The sequence below is a fragment of the Coffea arabica genome, chromosome 2e, assembly GCF_036785885.1.
Source record: "Coffea arabica cultivar ET-39 chromosome 2e, Coffea Arabica ET-39 HiFi, whole genome shotgun sequence".
NCBI lineage: Eukaryota > Viridiplantae > Streptophyta > Magnoliopsida > Gentianales > Rubiaceae > Coffea > Coffea arabica.
This window is the reverse complement of record NC_092313.1, coordinates 21,684,186-21,707,159: the sequence shown is the minus strand read 5'-3', so window position 1 is coordinate 21,707,159 and position 22,974 is coordinate 21,684,186. Positions and strand designations below refer to the sequence as shown.

Genomic DNA, 22,974 nt, shown 5'->3' with positions numbered 1-22,974 from the left:
TTTCCCCTTTTGGGAGAATTTTTTTTTTTGAAAGCTGGGAGAATTGATTCCTTTGAGATGATTATGACTTTTTGATAATTGGAGTAACATTTTTTTTTACATCCCCTTGCATAGGTAGGATTATGAAACTCAATAGTAGGTAATTAAACATGGATAATAGAAGTTAAAGTTAATGATTTTAGAATTAAGTTTTGAATTTTATTACTTTAAACAATTGATGGATGTTTAATGGACACTTTCATTAAGAAGAGTCATAGGTATTTGTTTCTTAAAAAAAATATTGATATGAATTAAAAAAAATATTAAGTGTGTTAATATCTATTAAAAAAATTTCTTTAAATGATTCCCTTCTTTTTCTTTTTTTTTCCCCTTAGATATGTTTTTGTCTTCTAATCAGGTTTTACGTCGTCATCGTGTAAATTTGGAGGGTAATATAAAGAAAATTATCTTGTATCTCATTACCCAGTAAGAATTATATATTTTGTGATCGTTTCAATTATTGAAAAGTAAAAAATTATACATTTTGTGAGTGTGTTATTTAAAATATAGGAATAGCATTGTACTATTATTGTTAAAAAAAAATAACAATAAATTACAAGTGGCTCATACTCCAGAAACAAAATCGTATTTGCCAAAACTTAGTCAGCTTAATGTTACAAAATCAGCCAATTGATGAATACATTTCCTCAACAGAAAAACTCAACTTGCGGTGAAATTGCCTCCTGCAATATCATACGTACAGAGTAACCAATTTCAATTGCAACTAATATTTGAAATCATGCTTGCATCCAACCTGAGAAGTGGCCAACTTAATTTCCAAAGTCACAAACTACTATTGACTCCATTGCCTGTACAAGATTTGATTCCAACAGCAAACCTCAAAATGGTTTTCTTCTCCAGCTAACTCTGGGTTTTCACCCATGATTCCTTTTAGACATGGTCAAATAGGAAAGAGTAACCTTGCTTAGATTCACTTCCTCTTTTCCATATATGGGTTGCATCCTGCACTATAAACAAATGCAAATATGTTTCTTACCAAACAACGAAAAAAAAAAGGCAAATATCAACTGGAATATATTGACAACCAGCAACAGTAAAGGATTTTGCAGGTATAAATAAGACAAACCTGCTGGAGTTAGACAACTTCATAGTGTACAACATGCTGAGGGGGCCATTGGGCTAAATTCTAATGCTATCAATTGACAGCTCTGTCTCCGAGAGCAACTTAAGCTTCTGGAAAACAAAAAGCAAAGAAAAACGCATGGAATGATGAATAACTTAAACTAATAACAGCAGTTAGGATTACAGATTATTTATCTTAACTTCCTTTAGCGATCAAACAAGAAGTTACATGCAAAATAAGACTAAAAACTTCTCAAGGAATTGCAACAACCAACCTCAGCTTTACAATTTGGATTAGCAGTTTTTGGGGTGTTTTTGAAAAATTTTATTGTAACAGTGTGTATGAAAAACTTTTACTATAAATATTTTTTTGAAATATTTGATATATTGTATGAATGAGATGTTTTTTAAATTATTTTTATTTGTATATTATTGTAGCATTATATTTGAAAACTTACTTTTGAAAAAATGATCAATCCAAACGGTGTGGTTCAATTCTTCCATGTCGAAAACACTTTTTCTACAGGTGTTTACGGATTTATTCTAACACACACACACACACACACATACATATATATATATATATATATATATTCTAAACTCACTAATTCAATGACCAAGGTTACTAATAGTTCTTGCAATTTGATAGTAAGATTAGTCACTGGAAGTTTCATATTCCAGGTGAATCAAAAAACTGTCGTAAGACTATTAAACGTTAATTTATAACAATTTTGCTTTTCCTATCCATGATTGTTCTATGTATCCATATGAATCAAATGAAAATCATAGACGTCAACCAAGCAAATTAAAATGCTCTTGAACATTGAGATGCTTCAAATTACCAGTTAATGTAGGGCATTATACGGGAGCGAAAGACGGATTGACAGAAAAAGATTAATTACAAGGATTCAGCAATAAAAGCATACCGTCAGGTACACTGGTGGGTCATCAATACTAGTTGCACCAAGAACAACTTCCCTCCTCAATTTTGATGTAAGTTTGTGACAAACCCTAAGCTGCAAAAAAGGTTACAAAATTTAGAAAAAAAGTATGTCTTTGTTTTGTACAATGATGATATTGTAAAACAAATTGAGAGCTTGCTGCTGAAAGAGAAGAGCTTGAAGATTTGTACTTCCGATCGAGTTGCTCCACCAATTATGAACACAAATATCCGCTGTCCCATTTTCTTGAAATCCAATGCATTTCTCAGTGAGGAATCACTAAAAATACAGATAAAAGGCATCAGAAAACTTGGGATATCAGAAAAGGTTGAGTAATAGAGATAGGAATCACAGCATTTAAACCATATATAAAAGTTCTCTCTGATGACCATGAAGACTAAATTTGTTGTTCTTACATCTTGGTTTCAGTAAACGAATTGCACCCTAGAACTGAAAAGGCATTGTGCATTACCACATGCAAATGTTACTGACATATCTAAAACATATCATCTCTTCCTAGTAGGGCAAGTGGAGTCTAAAACTGCAAAGTTATAAGCATAACTATGAGATGAGAGACAAGAGAGTACCTTGAATATCCGTCATCAGAAAGGCGAGGTCGTGCCCATGTTGCAGTACGCCTTGATCTCATTGAGTGCGGGCCGGATGATTGACCAGTCCTTGTCGATCTACCATGTGAGGAACCATTTCCCTGATCGCTAGTTTGACTTGGACTTGGTTCATTCATGCATTGATATTCATCCTTTGGCAATTCACCTTTACTCAACTTTTCAAGCAACTCCTAGAAAATGAATCTCATTTCAATTTGTCGCTTTAGCGTACAACTTTCTATGTTTCAGTAACTAAAGAAAGTGATTTAATAACTTGTCTGAACTTATTAATCAAGAGAACTTGTCTTAGATAACGTGATTTTCCCCTAAATCAGAATATAGATTCTAAGCTGAGTAATTGTGATATTAACATAAATAAATGAAGGTGAACGTAGTCTTTCCTTCCTGCCAAAGTTTGAAAGCATTATCACTCTCATGATTGTCAAAATACACACACATGTATATGTGTGTGCGTGAAACAGTTTGGGCACTGAAAGCAACAAATACAAGAGCTTAGACAAACCTCTAACATGGGATAAAACCGGAATAGTTGCCACGTTTCTTCCTCTCCAGTTCGATCCTTTCTTGCTGCATGCTTCCTCTAATAGGCAAACAATAGAACTTAGCAACACCAAGTCTTGATTCTCAAAACCGACAGGCTATTTTCGTTTTTTGATTTAAAAAGTAAAAACCCAAACATATGTACCTTTGAATCAAATTTCAGTGAGAAACCCCCAGATGTCTTTCTATTTGCTGATCCTTCAATCAATTTCATGTTTTTAACTGCTTTCATATCTTCAACAGATAGTTTTGCCAGCTGACAAAGAATAGACCACAGAGTAATTCTCATGAAATTTCACTGGACATTATTTGGCTTATCAAAACGTATACAGATCAAGAAGTTAAAAACCAAGAGCAAAAAATGCAAAATCACTGAGCAAGAGTGTCGTGTTACATAAAATTCAAGACCTAAGCAATCTATTTACCAGAAAATAACAAAATAGTACAAGTAGGATTTAAAAACAAGAAAAGATTATTATCATCAAAAGATTCAAAAATTTAAGACAGACAGTAAGAGTACAATGGATGTTCAAAGAAGAAAGGTCACGTGAATTGGCCAGTGTAAGATCCATAAACATAAAAAAGGAGTGTCATCATTTATAAGAGTTGATGGAATTGGGTTTACCAAAAAGCAACGTTCATTTCTTTCAACAATCTTGCATGAAAAACTTCTCATGCTTCAAAAGATCAAAGGTCAAAACCTGTGATGTTGTTAGACAAAGAAAGTGGGTGCTGCTACAATGCCATTGTTCTGTTTGGTGATTTTAACATTAGAAGTACTCAAATGGAGCTTAACAGCTCAGTGCATGCTAATGCTAATTCAAAATGTTTATGTTGATAAGAGAGTATTCAATTATTGAAGAGTGATTGGTCCGGTTATTTGTAGTTTGTCTTGATGTGCGGCGGAGATACAAAAAGAGATAGAAAAATCAGCTACTGACGCAGCAGAATTAAACATGGATACCATTCTTCTTACATTTTTTTGATGACATATCCTCTTTCACAAGTATTAAAGGCTTCCTATTCTTTTAATCCAGAAATTGATAGTACCTATCAAGTAATACATGTTCCACGTTCATATATAGGTAATCCTATACATATTATATGATAGGTTTAAAATTTCTGAATATCTGATGTTATAAGCTTTTTCAAAATTGGCACTTTAACCTACAGCAAGAAGATCTAGACCAACTTGTTTGACTTGCATGAAGTAGATATGTATTGGATCACAAATTCAAATCCACACACAAATCCTTATCCGACTAAATAGATAAAAATAGATTGATATCAGTCAGGAGCAAGACAATCGATATTTCAAATGAGGAAGCAACATGATCTTTCTCCACTACAACTTCTGTTTTCTGCATATATCACTACAAACATATCCTAGACAGGATCATCAAGAAGGTCCCTTGTGGCTTTCCACTATAGATTAGCTTCATCACTATGTCAGTTTGGGTATGCAATTAAATATTGATAATATGTTTATTGTATCTTAATATTCAACTTAAAACAACTTTTATGGCTCTGCTTTATCCATGTCAAATTAGAACAGAGAGAACTGTTAAATATGAAACATTGTAAGCCATTAGGAAAACCTTAAAAGCAATCAGCCACCTGCATAAGCTTTGATGCCTTGTCACCCTCAAACTTTTCAGGATACACAGATGCATATATCATCATCAGGCGCAGCTTATTTTCATTTGATGCATCCTAAACAAAACAAATCAAAGTACAGGTAAATTTTTCTGTCAGTAGGACTTTAATGATGTGTAAAATTAGTAGGAAAACAGAAAAAAATTTTCTAAATTGCTTCGACCTACAAAAATTAAAAAATCTTCAAACCTGCTTTGACCTAAAAAAATTGATGACTTCCTTAGTTCCTGCATCTCCAAAAACTAAGTCCTGCTCCAGTTGGCCAAGTTCCCGAAGCGCCAAATCTCTAATAATTCTGTTAATTTTTCCAGCGATCTGATAAAAACAGATAAATGATTAGACAACATCTTCTTTACGTTGAAAATATTCCATTAAACTATGTTCCAGCAATCTAGGTGATATCTCAAATAATAACCAGTCAACTGATTTCACAAAACACCTTCCAATAATCTTAGATGATAAAAGGAGTGAAATGACTTATCCACCTTGGCCCACTTATTCAATGACCGAAATGCTTTAATGTGCAAACTGCAACCGAATTATCTTAGAATCAAACAACAAAGTAGGAAAAGAAAACCTCAACATGTAGAGTGAGTTTCTCCATTTGTTCATTATATTGTGGTAAAGCTTGAACCATTTTCTGCAAGTCCCTTGTAGATAATTCACTACCATCCCTGCACAGAATTACCAAATAGCATGAAGCAACTATGATCAAGAAGCATGAAAGGTAATTGGGCACACCATTTAGTAGATAAAATTGAACTTTGATGGGATGGTTGTGTGGAAGAACACTTTCTAGATTTGCCAAATAAATAACTAGCAAGTATACACTGGTCCAGTCCCTATTACAGATTTAAAGTTCCACATAGATCATTGTCCAATATCACGTATTGTCAGCATCATTATTTACCAATACAACCATGCTGTAAGCCTTAAAGCTATGGACAACCGAAATTTTGCACCAAATGGGCAACCAATCACAATTACATTCATGAACTAAATCACTTCTCGAAATTTTCAGACGCATGATTTTGATGTTAACTTCTTCGGCTGCTACAAGTGGGAACCTTGCAGGTGCAATAATTTCATCAATTCACAACACGTATGCACAATTATTATTTTCTCTTTCTCTGACTGATAAATTTGTCAAAGACCTGACCACTGTGGTGTGAAAACATGCTAAGTTCTTTGGTCAACAGGCCATTTTGTTAGATTCCTTAGATATGCCATGTAGTCTTGAACTAAAAGTTCATTTACTAAAACCTTATTAAAAATTGAAAGTAAAAATAAGCTTTTGCAAATATATATATATATATACATATATGTGGGCGTGTTTGTGTGGGTGTGAGTGTGTGTTATTTGAATCTACCTTCATGTCTCAAATGATTTGTTGAGTGTGCTTCAATGCTGGGTGTAGTAATCACTAATTTCTTTTATAAGTTACTACTACCAAAGGAATCTAAACAAGCATTAAATCCAACTCAGTGAAGACTTTTTCATTCCCAGGCCACTGATATTAGTACACAGAATAACAAGAACATCATAACAACTCATTCAATACGTCAACAACTGAAATCAAGAACACATCAGAAATGATCGGAGATAATAGTTGTGGAAATGAATAAGACCACATTCTCTAGCACCAACCTCTGTTGTAATTGTGCAGCTTTGTTCTTTGAAACAAAATTTGTCATCTTCTCATGCAACCGTTCACTAGCCTGATAATATCTTAAGTAAGAATAGTCACCATATATGACATAAGCCAATGACCAGCAAAACTATACCACCAGACACGTACATCTGCTATATGAGCATGGCGTAACTCAAGCCAGATAGGATCATGATCCTCCAAAAGAGCTTCCTTTTTCTCAGGTTTGCCACCAGATTTACTAGGAACCTGACATCGGTGATATGTTAATCAGAAAAAAACAGTCCATAGAATAGCATGGATCACCAAAACCAGTAACTGGTACCTCGTACACGTATTTGTTTCCATCCAAGTCAAGTAGATCATGACACATAGAATCATAAGTCCATTCATGAATGACGGGAGCAATCTGAGTAGAAAGAACAATCGCAATTAAATTTAAATGATACAAAAAACTTTCACCACGCTCGAGCAGATAGAATCCCAAAATTGATGAAAACCTGGTCAATAGATCTGTCCAAAATAAGCAGTTCACATGTCTCTGTTTGGGGAAAGTTAGGAATTGAAGCCTTGTAAGTTGTGATAGAGTTCCAAATAGCAGCCGCCAGCTTTGTGGGAAGTAAGTCACGAGGAGATACTACCGTAGATGAATCAAGACCCTTGGAAGCACGATATCGGACAAAAGGGAATTCCTGGAAATAGGAAAAAAGATATAAACTTCTTGCAAGAACTAAATCGTGTAACGGGACAAAATTTTCTGTAGCCCCATTTTTCACAAATGATATCAGCAGTAGAAAAAATAATAGTCAAGGACAAACTCCAATTTTGAATATATTCCAAGTATGCAAATTTCAGCAGGCTTGCACAACATGAAAGGCATCCATGCATCCTATTAGTTTTGGTCCAGGCTCCATCTACAGTACTTATTATGCAGCTTTTGCTCTCGACATCAAAATTTTTTCATCAACCCTTAGTTGCCTAATGCTTTACCAGCTTCGGCACCAATACTTTGATTTTATAGATTCCGAATAGTTATTAAAAGGTGAAATATGCCTCTTCAGGACTTAACGACTTAGGAGCATAAAATGATTTCAAAACCAGTGAAAAATTTAGAAATAAGGCTGTCCACAGGAAAAACTACAGTCGAGAAAGGGTTTCTCTAAGAATCTAAGAATTGTGAAACACCAGCAGCTTGTTCATCTTTAGCTAATAGAGTTTGGTTTATCTATACAACATATAAGAAGTACCAGAACAAGTTAGTAATCAGAGATCCAAATACTAACTTGTTACCTTTAACGAAGCAAAAACCGTAGCAATTCGAGTAGCCATAGCATGCAAGCAAACATCAAATCTTCGAGAATTTTCAGCATTTTCACCATAAAGATCTTCAAGCGCTCTTTCATGATCAGTGATGAATCCCTACAAAGAAAGGTTCCATTTTAACTAATTATACAAAGCTTTAAAGCCAGAAATATATGCATTTCTGGTAGTACTCAAAAAGTACTGCAGGCAAATCATCATGCAGAATGTCTGTGAGTGCTGAACAAATATTTGCATAATTTTCTGATCTAGCTTCTTTTCAAGAGGCATCCAAAATATGCTTTAAAAATGGCATCTTTTTCATGTTTATTTATTTTGCTAGTAGTTAATGCAACATATAAACATGCATTAGTAAAAGCAATGCCGAATGTACCTGAGTGTCTATAGGAAAATACTCCAAATTCATCTGATAATATAACAATAAGTACAACGAAAATGAATCAGAAACCTCTAAGAAATTGAAAGCCAAAATACTAAGTAGTTCAAATTAGATGCACAGGAAAACTGATTGTAACCTCACTCAATGCACCTATACGTGGTAGCACACTAGTATCATTCTTGATACGAGCAAGCAAATCCTTCGATACAGTTGAACTAAAGTATACGTATGCTCTGCAGGAAGAGGGAGAAAGTAAACGAAAAGGATAGGAGGATCAGAAAGATGCGAAGTAACTGAATTCAAGTACATGTAAGAATAGAGAATGGACTCCTAAAGTCAGGTTCTTTCATATACTTTTTGTACAAAGGTTCTCTTCCGGACATGTCAGACAAGAACATGACGACACTGCAAAATTACCAAAAAGTAGACAGTTAGTCCCCTTTGTTCTTGCATTTGAATTGTTGCAGTTGAATTGTAAAAAGCCAGATGCAGATACAAATTTCCAAAAGAAAAAGAGCATTATAGGAGTCGAACTTGGATTAAGAGATAGAATTAGAAGTAAAAGAAAATAGCTATAGAATTCAAGTAACTTGGTAATTGAGCAGCAATTAATTATGATAATATTTGACTAGTTTTGCTTTACAATGATGGAGAAAAATAACATAAACATTGGGTTTAAACAAATAAACGAACCAGGATCAATTCTTGAAACTCCAAAATTTTCATTTGCAAAGTCTATTGGGAGGTAAAATGCAGCAATAAACATTATTCTTTAGACCTCTTTAGGTTAATAGCTCAAAAGATTGCATAGTAATTGCAATCCTGCTAACTGGGTAAAAAATTTAATCTCCACTTTAGGTTTAGTTTAAATTTAGAAGGAGAAAACAGTAATAAAAACTAGAAAAAAGTTGGATCTAATTTCCCTTAAAAGCTAAGGTTTGACAATATTCTCAAAGTTCCCTGTTCACATGAATTGCAGTCTAACTACTCATCAAGATGAAAGAAATAGAAAAGATTGCACAATATATATATATATATATAGAGAGAGAGAGAGAGAGAGAGAGAGGGGGGGGGGAGAGAGGTTTTAAGTAAAAAATTCACTACTCAAGGTATTGTTCCTTAAGTTGAAATTAAAACTTACAGACATGACAGGGGTTACATGCCTAAGAACTAAAAATAGAAGTTGAATTCATTCTCTTGTCTGAGTGTCAATAGCTGAAAATCTGTATGCTAATTGGAAAGTATATAAGAACCAAACATGCAAAGAAAATTAAACAAAGGAAAACATGGCAAGAATAAATACGCTAAGTTCACAAAGAAATTCAAGTTAAAGGATCTGAAAGCTACACAAGATGATCTCAACATATCAATGTTCTAAGATGTGAAGCGCAACAAATGTCCATACAGAGTTGGAAAAGAATACACCTCATTTGTTTCTAAGAAAGAAATCTAGATGGGAAGTAATAACCTTCTTACTAATGATGAAAAGTAAGCTAGATGGGAAGTAATAACCTTCTTACTAATGATGAAATTTTAAGGTCTTACTAATGATGAAATTTTAAGGTCATCTCTCATCACAAAACTAATTCAAATGGAAACAGTTCAGGAACGGTTTTTCGCTTCCGTTGTTTTCTGTTTTAAACGTTCTAACTGGTAAGTAGACTGCTTCATTTTACCTTTTATGTTTTTCCCTCACTCCATGTTCTCTCATGCTTGAGGCTCATTAGAGGTGATACATATACAAAATAGGTCCTTTAGTTGAAAAAGTTGCACATAGCAAATATCCAAATAGACAGGAGCTTTGGTATGAGAAAGTTGAACTTAAGGCACTAACATATGAAACTGTAATTTACTATTTATTTGCTGTAATTACATAAGACATAAACAACATAAACTTTGAATATCAAGAGCAACATCTTTATGTTGCATTGGGCATCCAATCAGTACATGACATGAATTTTCTCTCATGAAAAAACTAAATGAGGTTAATCATAAGCAAGCATGAAAAAGATCTTGTACTTCTCTTTTGTAGGTTGAATGAAATATATGGCATCCATGGATGGCAAAGGTTGTCTTCGCCTAAAAATGTCCTCCACCACTGCCAATATCAGAGATAGAATTGATTACTTCTTAACCAAATAGAAGAAAAATATGACAAGAATGCTATAACGGTGGTCAATGATTTATGAAAATGTGCTGATGTTGACAGTACATATGCAGAGGGGCAAAATGCAAAAGCAGAAACTGCATTATAAACCAGTTATTCAGCACCAAACACTTCAACGCTGACAACAAAATTACAAGCAAAAAGAATTGCAAACATTGTATTTCTACTAGATTTCAAAAAATCGTTGACAGATAATTTTACATTAAGCTTAGACTGCTACACATGTTTGACATTAACATAAATCAGAAAATAAGAATCCATGAAAAGGGCAAGTAGAATGAAACATAAACATTGTGATCATTTGCTCACATGAAACTCCTTGATCAGTAATGTCTGCCATTTTGCATGACATAGACATGACCTTGACTGTAACTTTATCCATGATGAGTACCTGCAGCAGACACAAAAATACTTATTTTGACAACACTAAAAATCTAAAGGAAAGGAATAAGAGAAAAAATCTCTATAAGAATATGAAGCACAAGTCTTGGTTGCTTGCAAATGCATTGAATTTGGTTTCACCCACTTTTGCAATAACATAAATTAGCCTATATAAAACTCGATAAATGAGTAGATTTCATGAACATTCTATTCAAAATGCACTTGGCTTTTGTTGGCTATCAGTACTAAGTAGCCTACATATTCTATTTATTGAATAGATTGCATTAAAATACTCCTTAGCAGGTTCCAGACTCCATATCTATGTAACCAAAGATAAAGCTTAAATATTGAGTATCAACAATTGAAAACTTAGATGTCTAAAATCTTATGGTATCATGTAACCAATCCTTTTCTATTTTATTGACAACAGATTTCTTTGGAACATTGTAAGATATTTGTAAATTTTACCTTCCATGATGACCTTGAATCCTCTGATTTGGATGACCGAAGCATCTCATGCAATAGCCCTACAAGTTAGTAGATTCCAGCAAAGAACCGCAAGATTATTCACCATGCCAAATGTTCGTATGCAAAAATTAAAGAGTAGTAAGATATGTTGATTAGTAGAGATGCATGCTTTATCACAAACAACAGTGAGAGAAAGAGAAAAAAAATAATATGATAAATACATCAATGCAAGAGATAAATATGCAGTAGCATTCCATTTTTCATTTTCTTGGGATAGTGGCATTCCATGATGTATGACACTTAAAGTTGATGGGACATATTCACTTTCCTAGCACTTCAGCCTCAAAGCAATATCTTTGTTATCAATCAACTTCAGTCATGTAATATAACAAATATGCACAGATTCAAGGCTAAATAAGACTTGGCATAATCCAAAAAAGTATTTTCCAAGTTTTGAGAGGAAGGAAGGGAGTTGCTGATTTCATCCACTACAATCCTGAAACCAAGAAAACAAAGTCCTTTGTCAGAGAAATGCAGCTGTCCTTCTAAATCCATCACCTAGTTCTTTAAATAAGTCAACTAAGTAATTTCTCCTGCATTAACTGTAGGCACTCAGCAAGTTCACAGAGAACTCAATATTAATTGGCCCCAGGAACAACTACGAACCTTGCAAAACTATAATGTTCTATAACTGCCAAGACCACAGACCAAACACACTCTGCCCTGTGCAGGACAGAGGAGATCCTATAATAGCTGTTTGATTGCAACTGCTGAAACGACTCCTTATCTTTCATTGACATATTGGAGATGGAAATTCTATCTCCCCCTGATAAGAGTGAACCTCAAACATGTAAAATATGTACAGGTAACTTATCATAGTTCAGACCTAGTGCACCTCAAGAATTCCACGCCACCAGTGTTCTCATCATTGGTTATATTATCATACATCCAACAACCTCTTATATTTTCTCCTTCTCTTTTGTCTCTTTTACCAATTTTGTGGAATGTTCTCTCTACTTTTTAATTTGGCATAAAAATTCTGAAGGAAGAGACAATGATTACAGGTATAATTTTGAAGAATGCCTAATTGACTCGAAAGTAGTCTCTCCCTAGTTCCGATAAAGCACAAAGTAAAGGGCAAAAAGAACACCTTCCTATTAATTACTCATGTAATAGTCCAGTAAACAATTCAGCTACATTGTTTCTCCTCCCGTTTCCAAGAGAAACTTAAGTTCATTATATAACTGATTCATGATATTGCCAAATGGTCTCCGTAGAAAAAAGCTGGAAGCTAACAAGAAAGGAATAAACAAAAAAAAATTGCATTTTTTTGGATTGTCTAGATTATTAAGCACGTAAATATGCACACAACTGTACATGATAATCTGTTTCCTTGTCAACATCCAAAAATTCAAAATTTGGAGAGAAATTATCAGACTCTTACAGCACTAGATCAAATCAATTTACTATTTTCAATTAAGTGATCAAATTCATCCACCTGATCAAATCCTGATATGCAAACATTACAACGCTCGGGTATCACGATACCAAGCATACATTTAACTTCACATCAAAAATCTCATCAAAGAATAGGGAGACAGGAAGGAAGGATATTTACGGTCGCGGCTGATTTGGCGGAAATTCTTGTAGTCTCCGCCATGAGAAGAGACGTCCGAGTCCGAAAATGACATGCTTTTTACGACTTCGGAAAGAAGAAGAAGAATGACCCAAAAATAAAAATAAAAAGAAAAACACTCTCAAGCAGCTGTATCAGAAATGCATTGGATTGCAAAACCTAATTTTTCTCTCTATCTCTATCTCTCTGTCTCTGTCTGGATAAATTATAGTTGTTAGAGTGAAAGAAAAGAAGACAGAGAGATAGAGAGAGAGAGGGAGAGGGAAGATGGAAATGGATGAAAATGGAGGTGGCTTTGCGTTTTTGAAGGCGAGAGAGTCTGAAAGGAAGCTGTGATGAGTTCGTTAGACGTTGTAGTTAGTTAGTGGGGACGCATAAATCACTCCCGCCTTTGGTATCTTTTTCATACTGATTTCTTACCCCATTTCTTTATCTTATTTGTGTTTCTCCCCAGAAATCTTCGCTTTTTCACTTCCAAGCCCTTCTAGTGTATAAGAAAAATCAAGTTATGTCCAGGATCCACAGGGCTTCCTTATTATAATAACTTGAAAACAATCCAAAAACATCTACAATAAAAGTTTTTCATATACAAAGCTACAGTAAAGTTTTTAAAAAACACCTCCAAAAACAGCTAATCCAAGCGGAGCCCTTTTACCAAAAAAAGAAAAAAAGAAGTAATGAAGTAGTTTAGCAAAAAATGGTGTTGGCTATTCTTTTATTGATCATTTTGGATTTTTTTGTGTGTGTTGATTTTTGCTGTATAATTTCATATTTTCTGTTTAGGTTATTGGTTTTAAGTTCATTGGTGATGCAGAAAGAAATATAATAATATCATGATTTGGCCTTCTCAAATCAATTGATGGCTATTTAAGTGCAATAAGTGGAAAAAAAAAATTTATATATATAAAGGACTTATAGCTTAATCACAGCTAAATGCTAATTAAGGGAAAGAGCATTACTGGCTCAATCTCATGAATCCCATACCAAATTACCTTTTTCTTATTGTACTCCTATAATTGTTTCAACAAACCAAAACCCAGCTGTAAATTACTCCAATCTCCTTGGACTGATCATATTTTGTTTACTATTGGTGACTAAGCTAATTCTTTATCCCAATTTCTTTTTTTTTAATTAAAAAAAAAGAAGTAACAGCAAATAAGTACGTATTTTATGTCTTAATTACAAAACAAGAAGAAATAGGACAACTTTTTGACTCCGAAGCCAACCATTTTCTCCCCTAGAAAAGTTGTTTTCTTCAACAAATTTGACAGGACAGCTGGGTAAGAGGAACACTTCTGAATTCATTTTCTTCATTGGTTTGAATGTGAGCTTATGAGGATGGTCTTTTCATGGATCCAAATGGCATTCTGGTATTCTAAATAATGCCGCTTAAGCTTGACTAATGAAAAACAAACAAACATATAAGTTTTTAAGTTCGGAAAGATCAAAGTGACAATCATGGCTTATATATGAGTTGGCCTCTATTGCATTATTCCCTGCCTGCCTATCATGTTTCTTTTTTTTTTTTTTTGGGTTGTTGCAGATGTCCTATCTGAACGGAGAAGGTATTTTTTGCAAGTTTCTGTCGCGAGTTTTCCCCCGAATTCGATTTACTAGTAAGCCGGCTAAAACTTTAATTTCATCATTGCATGATGTACTATACTATTAATGTTAGGCCAATAATGCAAGGACATATTACAGAGACTAACGAGTCTGAAACAGAACTTTAAATTTCTAGTCAGAGCTTCTTATTCCTCTTGGAACCATGACTGGCTCACGATTCACAAATCAGTCTTTGCTATATGAAAAGCCCCACGTAAAAACATTTGACCAAGGGTTTAATCCTTTCTCCAACTTTGATTATCCCGAAGAATAAGAGTCTGTATAAGATTACCATTAGAAACAAGACTGCCAGATCAATCCACTTGGAGTAGCCCATCTCAACTTGCCATGTATGTCTCAAAATAGTTTCACCATCAATCAAAGAAGATCCCCCCTTCATCAGCTCATTACTTGGAAATTTCAGCCCTTCAAACTCGTTCTTGTACAGGCCTTGATATGCGTACCTATGGAAGGAAGTGTAGTACATTGGATATTTCCAAAATATACTTGGGAGATCATGTGGTAAACGAAAGAAACCGCCGCTCAACATCATTACACCTTGAGTGCCGGCACCAATGATCAGTCCCATGAGAAAATTTGGTACCAAACTTGCTACGATCATCATAAGGCCTTCAACCAACATAATAGAAGCAAAGAGTACCATAATGAAGTAGAGAAATCTTTCAGTTCCCCGCTGCAGTCCCACCAGATAATAAACAATCACTCCAGGAATAACAGCTATCAGGCATAAGAAGAGAACCGATGAAGCTGTGTTGCTAACAACAAATGCCGCAACCCCATAGTGCCCATTCAATCTTTCTCGTTGGAAGACCTGTATGCAATTAGTTGTCACGAAATTAATCAGGATGATTGCTATATGCTAGAAATCGATCGGAAGTTGAGTGCTCTGCTGACCTTTATTTCCTCCACAAATGATGGGAAACCTCCGATACTCATCAGAGTTAATAATGATGCTACAAACATGAGCATTGAGGCTCTGGCCTAAACAAAATCGTAACGAGCATTTCTAAGTAGAATATTGACGCATGAGGGGAAAAAAAAAATTAGACAAACTGTTAAGTGCATACAAGATTTGGCTTACATTAATGGAGGTGTAACTGTATCCAACGTTGTAGAAGACGGTACCTAAGCCAAAAGCTAAAGTGATGTATATAGCAAGACGTAACCAGTAGTAGCCTAGGTCACGGTGCATATTCACAAATGACCTCTCTGTCAGGACAAGGCACTGAATAAAGAAGCTACCACGTCTCCTCTTCTTCTCCACCATTCCAATTTGCTATAATACATGAATTCAAATTTTGCATCTTAAAGGGGTGTGGGATGGGTAAGGTGGTACGGGAGGAGGGAGTGTCAGTGAGACGTCTCTCTCTCCCACTTATACAAAAAAAAAAAAAAAAAATTGCATTTTAAAGTATAACATATGAAATAATGTACAAAGAGTTGTGTAAACTTTCAAATAATTTTGCTTCCTGCTTATTGCAAAAGAGCCTTACTTGTCCATTTATCTGTGCTACTTCTCTCAGGATCAGGTCATACGTATCAGATGATGTGTAAGATTCGACAAGCTTATCGATCACCTCCTTTGTGGTTGTCTTTCCATCAGCAGCTGATTCAATGTCCTAAACACGGTTGCGATGTTTACTGAAATAATAAGCTTGACATACAAAATACTAAAGAGTACTGCATAACTTAGAAAAGGGCTATTATTTACCTCATCGAAATCTGTGTTTATCATTCTCAGATAGTGATCTACTGGATTTTGTAGACCGGGGCTCGAAAAACCATTCCTTGCAAAAAACTAAATCGAACAAAATTAGTCATCAGTGATAACTGTATTCTCTCGAATCAATGCAACCAACAACCAGTGTCCGCCATTAATCATACTCACCTGATTTACTGCAATGGAAGATCCAAAATATATGGTCCTACCCAAGGAAAGGAGACAAAGGTTGTCAAGTAGCTTGCAGACTTCTGTACTAGGCTGATGCATTGATGCTACCACTGTCATCCCATATTCCTTGGCAAGTTCCGCAATTCGATTCATGACATAGTATGAAGCAGCGCTATCTAGTCCACTTGTAGGCTCATCCAGAAAAAGAAGCTTCGGTCGCGTTAAAATTTCAATGCAAATGCTTACTCTCTTTTGCTGCCCACCGCTGAGACCTTTGCTTCCCCAGCCTCCAATTCTGGTGTCAATGCAGCTCTGCAATCCCATTTCTCTGATCGTCCTATCTGCTCTGTCTATTTTCTCTGCCTTTGACATAGTGTTGGGCAGCTGGAGCTGAGCAGAGTAGTATACAGCTTCTCTTGTGGTTAAAGTCCATGTCAAGATGTTGTCTTGAGTCACATAGGCCTTGAAAAAAGAATATATTGGGCTATAAATTTGGAGATCCCTTTTCTTTTTTTGTTTTTCAAACAGATTCACAAAACTGTTACTAAATTTCTTTATATTTCCATTATCATCATGGTTCGCCATCACAGGTCGCGATCGCATCGCGGTTTCGATTGTTCCACATCCGTCGCAGCATATCGGTTGAATATCAGGTGATACGCATATTATAGCACATGAAAATTTTCAAAAATTCTCAATTTTAAAAAATATCCGAGTCGACTTGGATATATTGGCCGATATCATGCATCACGGATTCGAATCGGCCAATATTAGCCGAGTCAGAGCGAGTTATCATGAATATGATAATATCCGCGATTTGAAAATCGGTATCGTATCGATCTCCCCTGTTCTGGTTACAATTCGGCCGATACGTATCGGTATCGGCCAATATTGCGAACCATGATTATCATCATGTCTTCCAAAATCTGAAGTGAGTGATTCAGTACTTTACGTGTTAGATAAGTGCCGTAGTGAAATAAATCATAGTTATTATACTTTTTCGTTATGTTCATATGCCGAGTTGTTAACGCAAGAACGCATGTCTAAGACAACAAAATCGACCAATCTGACGGGTCACAGGAAGGTATTTCAGACTTCAGCACGTATAATCTGTTAACTGGTGTTGGTTAGAGTTTTTCTCATCATGCATCATTCCTGGACGCATTTGCTGCCGTGTTGAAAACATAGCGAAGGGTAGGTGTTGGTCATACCGATGTTCCATAAGCTAGCTGTTCCATTCGGCCGTTAACTAAAATTTCCCCCATCTGCTTTGATTTTGAATCAAGCCTACCTGAAATAAGCATACCAGTATACAGGAGTGGAAAGAACTTAACTAGGGTTTTATGCCACAAAATCCTCTAATATATTAGTTAAGCGTTAAAGTAAATGTAAAAGGTCTTTGACGCCTTGCAGCTGGTATTAAGATAAGCTGAGAATGCGTAATGATCCAAAAGAACATGAAAGGTGAGTGTAAAATTATAGTTGTCCAAGTGCATAAAAGAGATGGCTTCCAACACAGTTTTATTATTAAAAATGTTCTTTTCAACATATATAGAATAACAGCCGAAGGCCTCTTTGGTCGGCTTCGTTTTGGTCGTCCTCTCACGTGCGTTGTGCGTGGTTTGTGGTAGATGCAACGACGTCGTAGAATTTGATATCTTTTTTGCCCACTTTGACCGGTACAGTTTAGTTTCGTCGTCTTGTTGCATGACACTCGCCGCTGCTGTGCATCAGAAAAAAATAGGCTGTCTCCCTTGGCCGCTTCTCCAGCTAGCCTTCGTGTACCTAACGGCCATAAATAATATCGGTTGTACTTTTACTTTTACTCTTCGGCCTTTTTCAGCCTTTCAGCTCGAGCATTAATGGGTTTGAGCCCTGCTTCTTGCCCTCCAAACATTATTCGCTTTGGTGCTACTTTTCCAGCTACTTTTTTCCCCCTCAGTTCAACATTAGCTCCGTTCGTAGTTAGTTCTGCTTACCTGTGTTGGATCTCAGAGATTCATCCCCCGGCACTGCATTTTTTCCGGCTATCTGCTCTGTTTTCCTCCATTTCTTCCCCGGTATTCTCTTTTCCCCCTAGAATGCTTGTTTATGATTTTTTTTTAAAATATCTTTTTCCACCGGGATTTAGTCAAGCAAATGTGTAGTCTTGTTTTTCTAATTACCTGAATACAGTTGGTTCTGCTTCTGAGAGATTCATCCCTCGGTGCTGAAGCTTTTCATCTTGCTGCTCTGTTTTTCTCCATTTTTTGCCTATTCTTCTTTTTCTTCCCTCGGAGGCTTTGCTAGGCTCGGAACTAGCTTCTTCATTGACTCTGTGTTTTCTACATTTTGGGCCAGATGCTTTTTTCTTTTGCACTGCCTTTTACGCTTGTTTTGTGTTTTGCTTGGGTATTTTTCCCCTTGTTCTTGGTTCTGTCTTCGTTGTTCTTTTAAATTTTTTCCCCGGTGACTTGTTCTTTTGTTACATTTATCTTCTTCCGGGCTTGTTTTTTTGTTTGTTTCTATCAGATGTTCCTCCTATTTCATTTGTTATATACCTTTTTTGTTTGCTTTTAGCCCTATTGATTGATTAATAGAGTGCTTTTTCTTAATATCTTTTTCCACCGGGGTTTAGTCAAGCAAAGCTTTTCATCTAGCTGCTCTGTTTTTTTCCATTTTTTCCCTGTTCTTCTTTTTCTTCCCCCAGAGGTTTTGCTAGGCTCGGAACTAGCTTTTTCATTGACTCTGTGTTTTCTACATTTTGGGCCAGATCCTTTTTTCTTTTGCATTGCCTTTTACGCTTTTTTTGTGTTTTGCTGGGGTATTTTCCCCCTTGTTCTTGATTCTTAGATTTTCCCCTTTTCCCGTTCTTTTTCCCCTTTGCTATTTGTTGTAGTGCCTGGCTGTTGTGCTTTTTCCTCTTTCCCTCCAGTTCTCTCTTCGTTGGTCTTTTAAATTTTTCCCCAGGTTAATTGTTCTTTTGTTGCATTTATCTTCTTCCGGGCTTGTGTTTTTGTTTGTTTCTATCAGATTTCCTTCCTGTTTCAGGTGTTATGTAACTTTTTGTTTGCTTTTAGCCCTATTGATTGAGTAACAGAGTGCTTTTCCTTATTCTTTGGTCTCTTTTTTTTTTTAAAAAAAAGTGTGAGTTAGAGTAAAAAAAAAAACAAGCGAAAAAAATGACTGATTGAAAGGTTGGAGCTCTTGTTGCCTATTTGTGTTTTTTTCCCCATAAAGCTCCTCCTGATTGAGGTTGTCGAATCTTGGAAATTAATTAGCATTCAAAATCTGCCTGGATATGCCTGTTACTGTTAATATGTGTCAGTTATATAAACAGTTATACAAGGCCTGGATAAATGAATCATTAATGCACTGTATATATGTATGTATGTATCTGTGTGGTGGGAGAAAATTATCTAAAAATGTTGAGGTGAAAAGCAATTCAGTTCATCATCACCTAGGCTAGGCAAGGCCACCCTGTTATATTTCTTTGAACTGCAGGTTTTAACCTGCCATTATATTTGGTGACCTGCTCTTCTGTTTGTCTTTTAGTTCTATTTTTATTAGCTCGTATTTTGCTTGAATATCTGCATTCATGTAATCGTTAGTTCTACTTTTTTGTGGCTCCTTGTTTGGCTGATTTTTTGTATTTATGCTATCGTTTTGCTTTCCCCTTTTTTCTGTGTTTTTTTTTCATTGGGCCTGATTAACGTCTTTCTTTGCCTGATTTTTTGTATTTATGCTATCGTTTTGATTTCCTCTTTTTCCCGTGTTTTTTTTTCATTTGGGCCTGATTAGCGTTTTTCTTTAGACTATGTGGTCTGAACATGCTGATGGAATGTTGCGTTTGCCTGAGGTTAATGCTTGTCTGGTTCGTTGGACATCTCAAGTTCAGCTTATTGAGGCATCGCACGTGAAGACAACTTGTGGCAGTGAGCTAACAAAGAAGTTCCGATACTTTGTTTTTTCTGATTTCCAGGTGCAGTTTTGCGCTGTTTCTCGTTTAATTTTTTTTGGTTCTTTTGCTGATTGTGGATTTGTTTATTTTAGGGTGTTAAGGTGACTGCACTTACGATTGATGAGAATATTGATCGTGTTAGTGATGTACTTGTGCCATTTAAGAAGTATCGCGTTTCAAAAGCCCGTGTTTATGAGATACCTGACTCTTCTTTGAGTGTTGGTTCTTATCGCTTTTATTGGGTTTTAACTAATGACACTGTAATTGATGAATTAATCGAAATTGACCCTCCAAAACTCCCATGCTATTTTCGCCTACGCTCTATTGCTTCGTGTGACGCTGTTGCCGACACAGAAAACTTCATAGGTAGCTCTATATTTTGTTGGTTGTTTTTCCCCTTGTTCTTGAATTCCTTGTGCCTATACATTTGTTTTTCTCTAATTTTTTTTTTGTGGCTTCACAGATATCATGGGAATTGTTTTGTGTGCCTTTCCTGCTAGAGAGGTATATTTTGAAGGAGGCCCATCTGTCGCACGTGACTATGTTATTGTTAACTATGAGTAGGTGTTTGCTTTTCTTCCCCCTCTGTTTATTGAGTTTATCTTTTGTATTTGGGTTGCTAATGAGTATTTTTTATATGTTCCTCTGTGTTAAGGCTTAGGCCTGTTATTTTAACTCTTTGGAATGAGTTCGAAGCCATAGAAGGGGCTGACATAATGGCTAATATTGCACAGAATCCGGTTTTGATATGTATCCGTCTTAGGGTGACTACCGATAACTGTAAGCTTCTATATGTTATAAATATCTTTTCATCTTTTATCCATACTATTTTTAAAATTTACCATTTGGTTTTGCCTGAGCATTGTTCTCTGGGTCACTCAATCCTTTTTCCAGATTTATCGTTATCTACTCAGTCTTCGTCTGTGATATTGGTTTCCCCAATTGTGCAAGAAGCTGGGAACCTCCGGGCATGGTCTGCTGTTTTGTTCCTTCTTTTTTTTTTGCCAGTTCGTTGTTCTCTGTTTATTTTTTTATTTTTTTTTGCTATTACTTTGCTTTATCAAATTACTGTAATCTGTTTAGGTTTCAAGCTAATAAATCAGACCTCACGCAAATGGTCCACGAGAGGAGTTATGCTAATTCATGTGTATTGGTCCCACCAGTTGCTTCTAGCCGTATAAGTCAGATCTCATTCATTGCACAGGCGACGAAGTTTGTGAGTTTGCTATTACATTCTTGCTGGAATCATAGTCTTTCTCTATAAATGTTTTCATATCCACCTTGAGTATCCCATAACTTTTCCTCCCTTGCTTTGTATGTTACCCACCACAGGACATAGGAACTGCATGGATAAGAGGCACGGTTTCTCTTGAGTATAGAAAGGGTAGACTATGGTATCTAGCCTGTCCACATTGCTATCTTCCTAATGATTTTTCTTTGAACTGGGGTATCATGTGCCGCTATTGCAGCCGAGACATTTATACTTTCCCTAGGTATGGTGTTCTTATGGTAGTCTCTTTTATATTTTTTTATTTGTTCCTGTTTTTTATTTTATTTTGCTGTTTTTGAGTCCTCTTTTGTTAGATGAATTGCTTATTCGTTTGTGCTATAAGGGCTTGTGTGACTCTTGCTATCAAGGATGGCACTGGTTCACTGAATGTAATAGCCATGGGAGATGAGGCCGAGAAGTTAATAGGTATCAATTCTCACCGTTTATATCAGGCTGATAAGGAGGTACTGCTATTTCCCTGTTGTGCATATGCTTCTAAAGTGTAATGTTGTTTGCTGATTTTTTGGCTATGAGAATAAGTCATGGCTTTCACTTTGTCGCCAGGATGTGCATCTTACTGATCGTGTGGCGAGTGCACTTAACGGAAGAGTAATGTTGTTTTATCTTAAGCATTCGGACCATGCTTTTAGGGTTACAAAGGGTGCTCGCTATACAATCGTCGCTTCCTATGACGTGAATGATGCTGAAGCACAAGCTGCCTAATTCTTTTTAGCTTTTAGTGTAAACTTCTCTTGTTTGTTTTTTTTGGATGTATAGCTTATATCTTATGCTATATCGAGCTCTCTTTGGCTGTTACAGTTAGGCCAAGTCATGGTGGATTTGTTGTGTCGTTGGTTGTTTGTTTTGTTGATGGTTAGGCATTCTGTACATTTGGATCTTAGCCCATGCTATTTTCTCATGGCCTGGCTGTTGTTTAGACTATGTTTTTTGTTTGATTTCTGTTTTGTTATTGAACAATTTGGATCTATTTAAATAAAAAAAATATGTGTTATCAGGCACCATGCAGTATTTTCCTTTTGTATCTTGCTGTCCTTTGTGAATTTCGATCCCCGAGCAATTTATTTGTTCCAAGAAAAAACTGTCGAAGCAAATAAGATTCTGAGCTATACACTACTTAATGTTTCCCTGGTGAGGCAATTCGGAAGCGCAAACTACTAAGCTATGATATATTAGCTTGTTAACAGTCTTCACGAAGCTAAACTGATTGCTTTACTTTTGTTGATTAAAAAAAAAAATCAAAGAGGTCAAGCACAGTCCTTTTTCCATAAACTGCCTCCTGAAAAGAAACTATTGTACTGCACAAGATGAACTAGCTAAAAAAGCTTTGCGGAAATAATCTGCT

At 35.6% G+C, this 22,974-nt stretch overlaps 3 protein-coding genes across 4 annotated transcripts; 1 reads left to right on the top strand and 2 right to left on the bottom strand.

Moving 5' to 3' along the window:
• Window positions 1–606: 606 nt before the first annotated feature.
• On the bottom strand, window positions 607–13,227 carry LOC113728449 (protein transport Sec1a). Of its 2 annotated transcripts, XM_072079943.1 has the most exons (22): window positions 12,870–13,227; window positions 11,252–11,310; window positions 10,712–10,793; window positions 10,255–10,333; window positions 8,590–8,640; window positions 8,372–8,468; window positions 8,230–8,262; window positions 7,827–7,955; window positions 7,037–7,228; window positions 6,862–6,945; window positions 6,687–6,785; window positions 6,536–6,606; window positions 5,466–5,562; window positions 5,078–5,203; window positions 4,850–4,945; window positions 3,378–3,488; window positions 3,195–3,272; window positions 2,651–2,862; window positions 2,255–2,342; window positions 2,049–2,138; window positions 1,127–1,233; window positions 607–1,007 (listed from the first exon to the last, which is right to left on the bottom strand). In XM_072079943.1, exons 1-21 carry the CDS (start codon window positions 12,940–12,942, stop codon window positions 1,180–1,182), a joined length of 2,001 nt encoding a protein of 666 aa, XP_071936044.1. In that variant the 5' UTR covers window positions 12,943–13,227; the 3' UTR covers window positions 607–1,007; window positions 1,127–1,179. The 2 variants fall into 2 exon arrangements, with proteins under 2 accessions (XP_071936044.1, XP_071936045.1); XM_072079944.1 differs by lacking the exons at window positions 8,590–8,640; window positions 10,255–10,333; window positions 10,712–10,793; window positions 11,252–11,310; window positions 12,870–13,227 and having other exon boundaries at window positions 8,386–8,459.
• A 1,338-nt stretch (window positions 13,228–14,565) lies between these two features.
• On the bottom strand, window positions 14,566–17,678 carry LOC113728750 (ABC transporter G family member 1-like). Its single transcript, XM_027253114.2, has 7 exons — window positions 17,613–17,678; window positions 16,399–16,863; window positions 16,222–16,308; window positions 16,004–16,129; window positions 15,592–15,786; window positions 15,405–15,491; window positions 14,566–15,321 (listed from the first exon to the last, which is right to left on the bottom strand). The coding sequence occupies exons 1-7, from the start codon at window positions 17,664–17,666 to the stop codon at window positions 14,686–14,688; spliced, it is 1,650 nt and encodes a 549-aa protein (XP_027108915.2). The 5' UTR covers window positions 17,667–17,678; the 3' UTR covers window positions 14,566–14,685.
• A 442-nt stretch (window positions 17,679–18,120) lies between these two features.
• LOC113709664 (replication protein A 70 kDa DNA-binding subunit B-like) lies at window positions 18,121–22,439 on the top strand. The gene is made up of 10 exons (XM_027232486.2): window positions 18,121–18,461; window positions 20,195–20,362; window positions 20,434–20,707; window positions 20,805–20,901; window positions 20,997–21,121; window positions 21,236–21,314; window positions 21,425–21,557; window positions 21,674–21,834; window positions 21,955–22,075; window positions 22,176–22,439. The coding sequence occupies exons 1-10, from the start codon at window positions 18,264–18,266 to the stop codon at window positions 22,332–22,334; spliced, it is 1,515 nt and encodes a 504-aa protein (XP_027088287.2). The 5' UTR covers window positions 18,121–18,263; the 3' UTR covers window positions 22,335–22,439.
• The last annotated feature ends 535 nt before the right edge of the window (window positions 22,440–22,974 follow it).

Bases quoted from the DNA above. Each gene is read 5' to 3' on its own strand.
- LOC113728449 (XM_072079943.1), bottom strand. From the start codon at position 12,942: ATGTCATTTTCGGACTCGGACGTCTCTTCTCATGGCGGAGACTACAAG. The intron at 4,946-5,077 runs GTTTGAAGATTT...TGTTTTGTTTAG, and splicing joins ATTTTTTTAGGTCAAAGCAG to GATGCATCAAATGAAAATAA. The intron at 3,273-3,377 runs GTACATATGTTT...TTTGCCTATTAG, and splicing joins CACTGAAATTTGATTCAAAG to AGGAAGCATGCAGCAAGAAA.
- LOC113709664 (XM_027232486.2), top strand. From the start codon at position 18,264: ATGGGTTTGAGCCCTGCTTCTTGCCCTCCAAACATTATTCGCTTTGGT. The intron at 18,462-20,194 runs GTATTCTCTTTT...GTTTTTCTTTAG, and splicing joins TTTCCTCCATTTCTTCCCCG to ACTATGTGGTCTGAACATGC. The intron at 20,363-20,433 runs GTGCAGTTTTGC...TGTTTATTTTAG, and splicing joins TTGTTTTTTCTGATTTCCAG to GGTGTTAAGGTGACTGCACT.
- LOC113728750 (XM_027253114.2), bottom strand. From the start codon at position 17,666: ATGGGGGAAATTTTAGTTAACGGCCGAATGGAACAGCTAGCTTATGGA. The intron at 15,787-16,003 runs GTAAGGCTCTTT...CATGTATTATAG, and splicing joins TAGCACAGATAAATGGACAA to CAAATTGGAATGGTGGAGAA. The intron at 15,322-15,404 runs GTCAGCAGAGCA...AATTGCATACAG, and splicing joins CATTTGTGGAGGAAATAAAG to GTCTTCCAACGAGAAAGATT.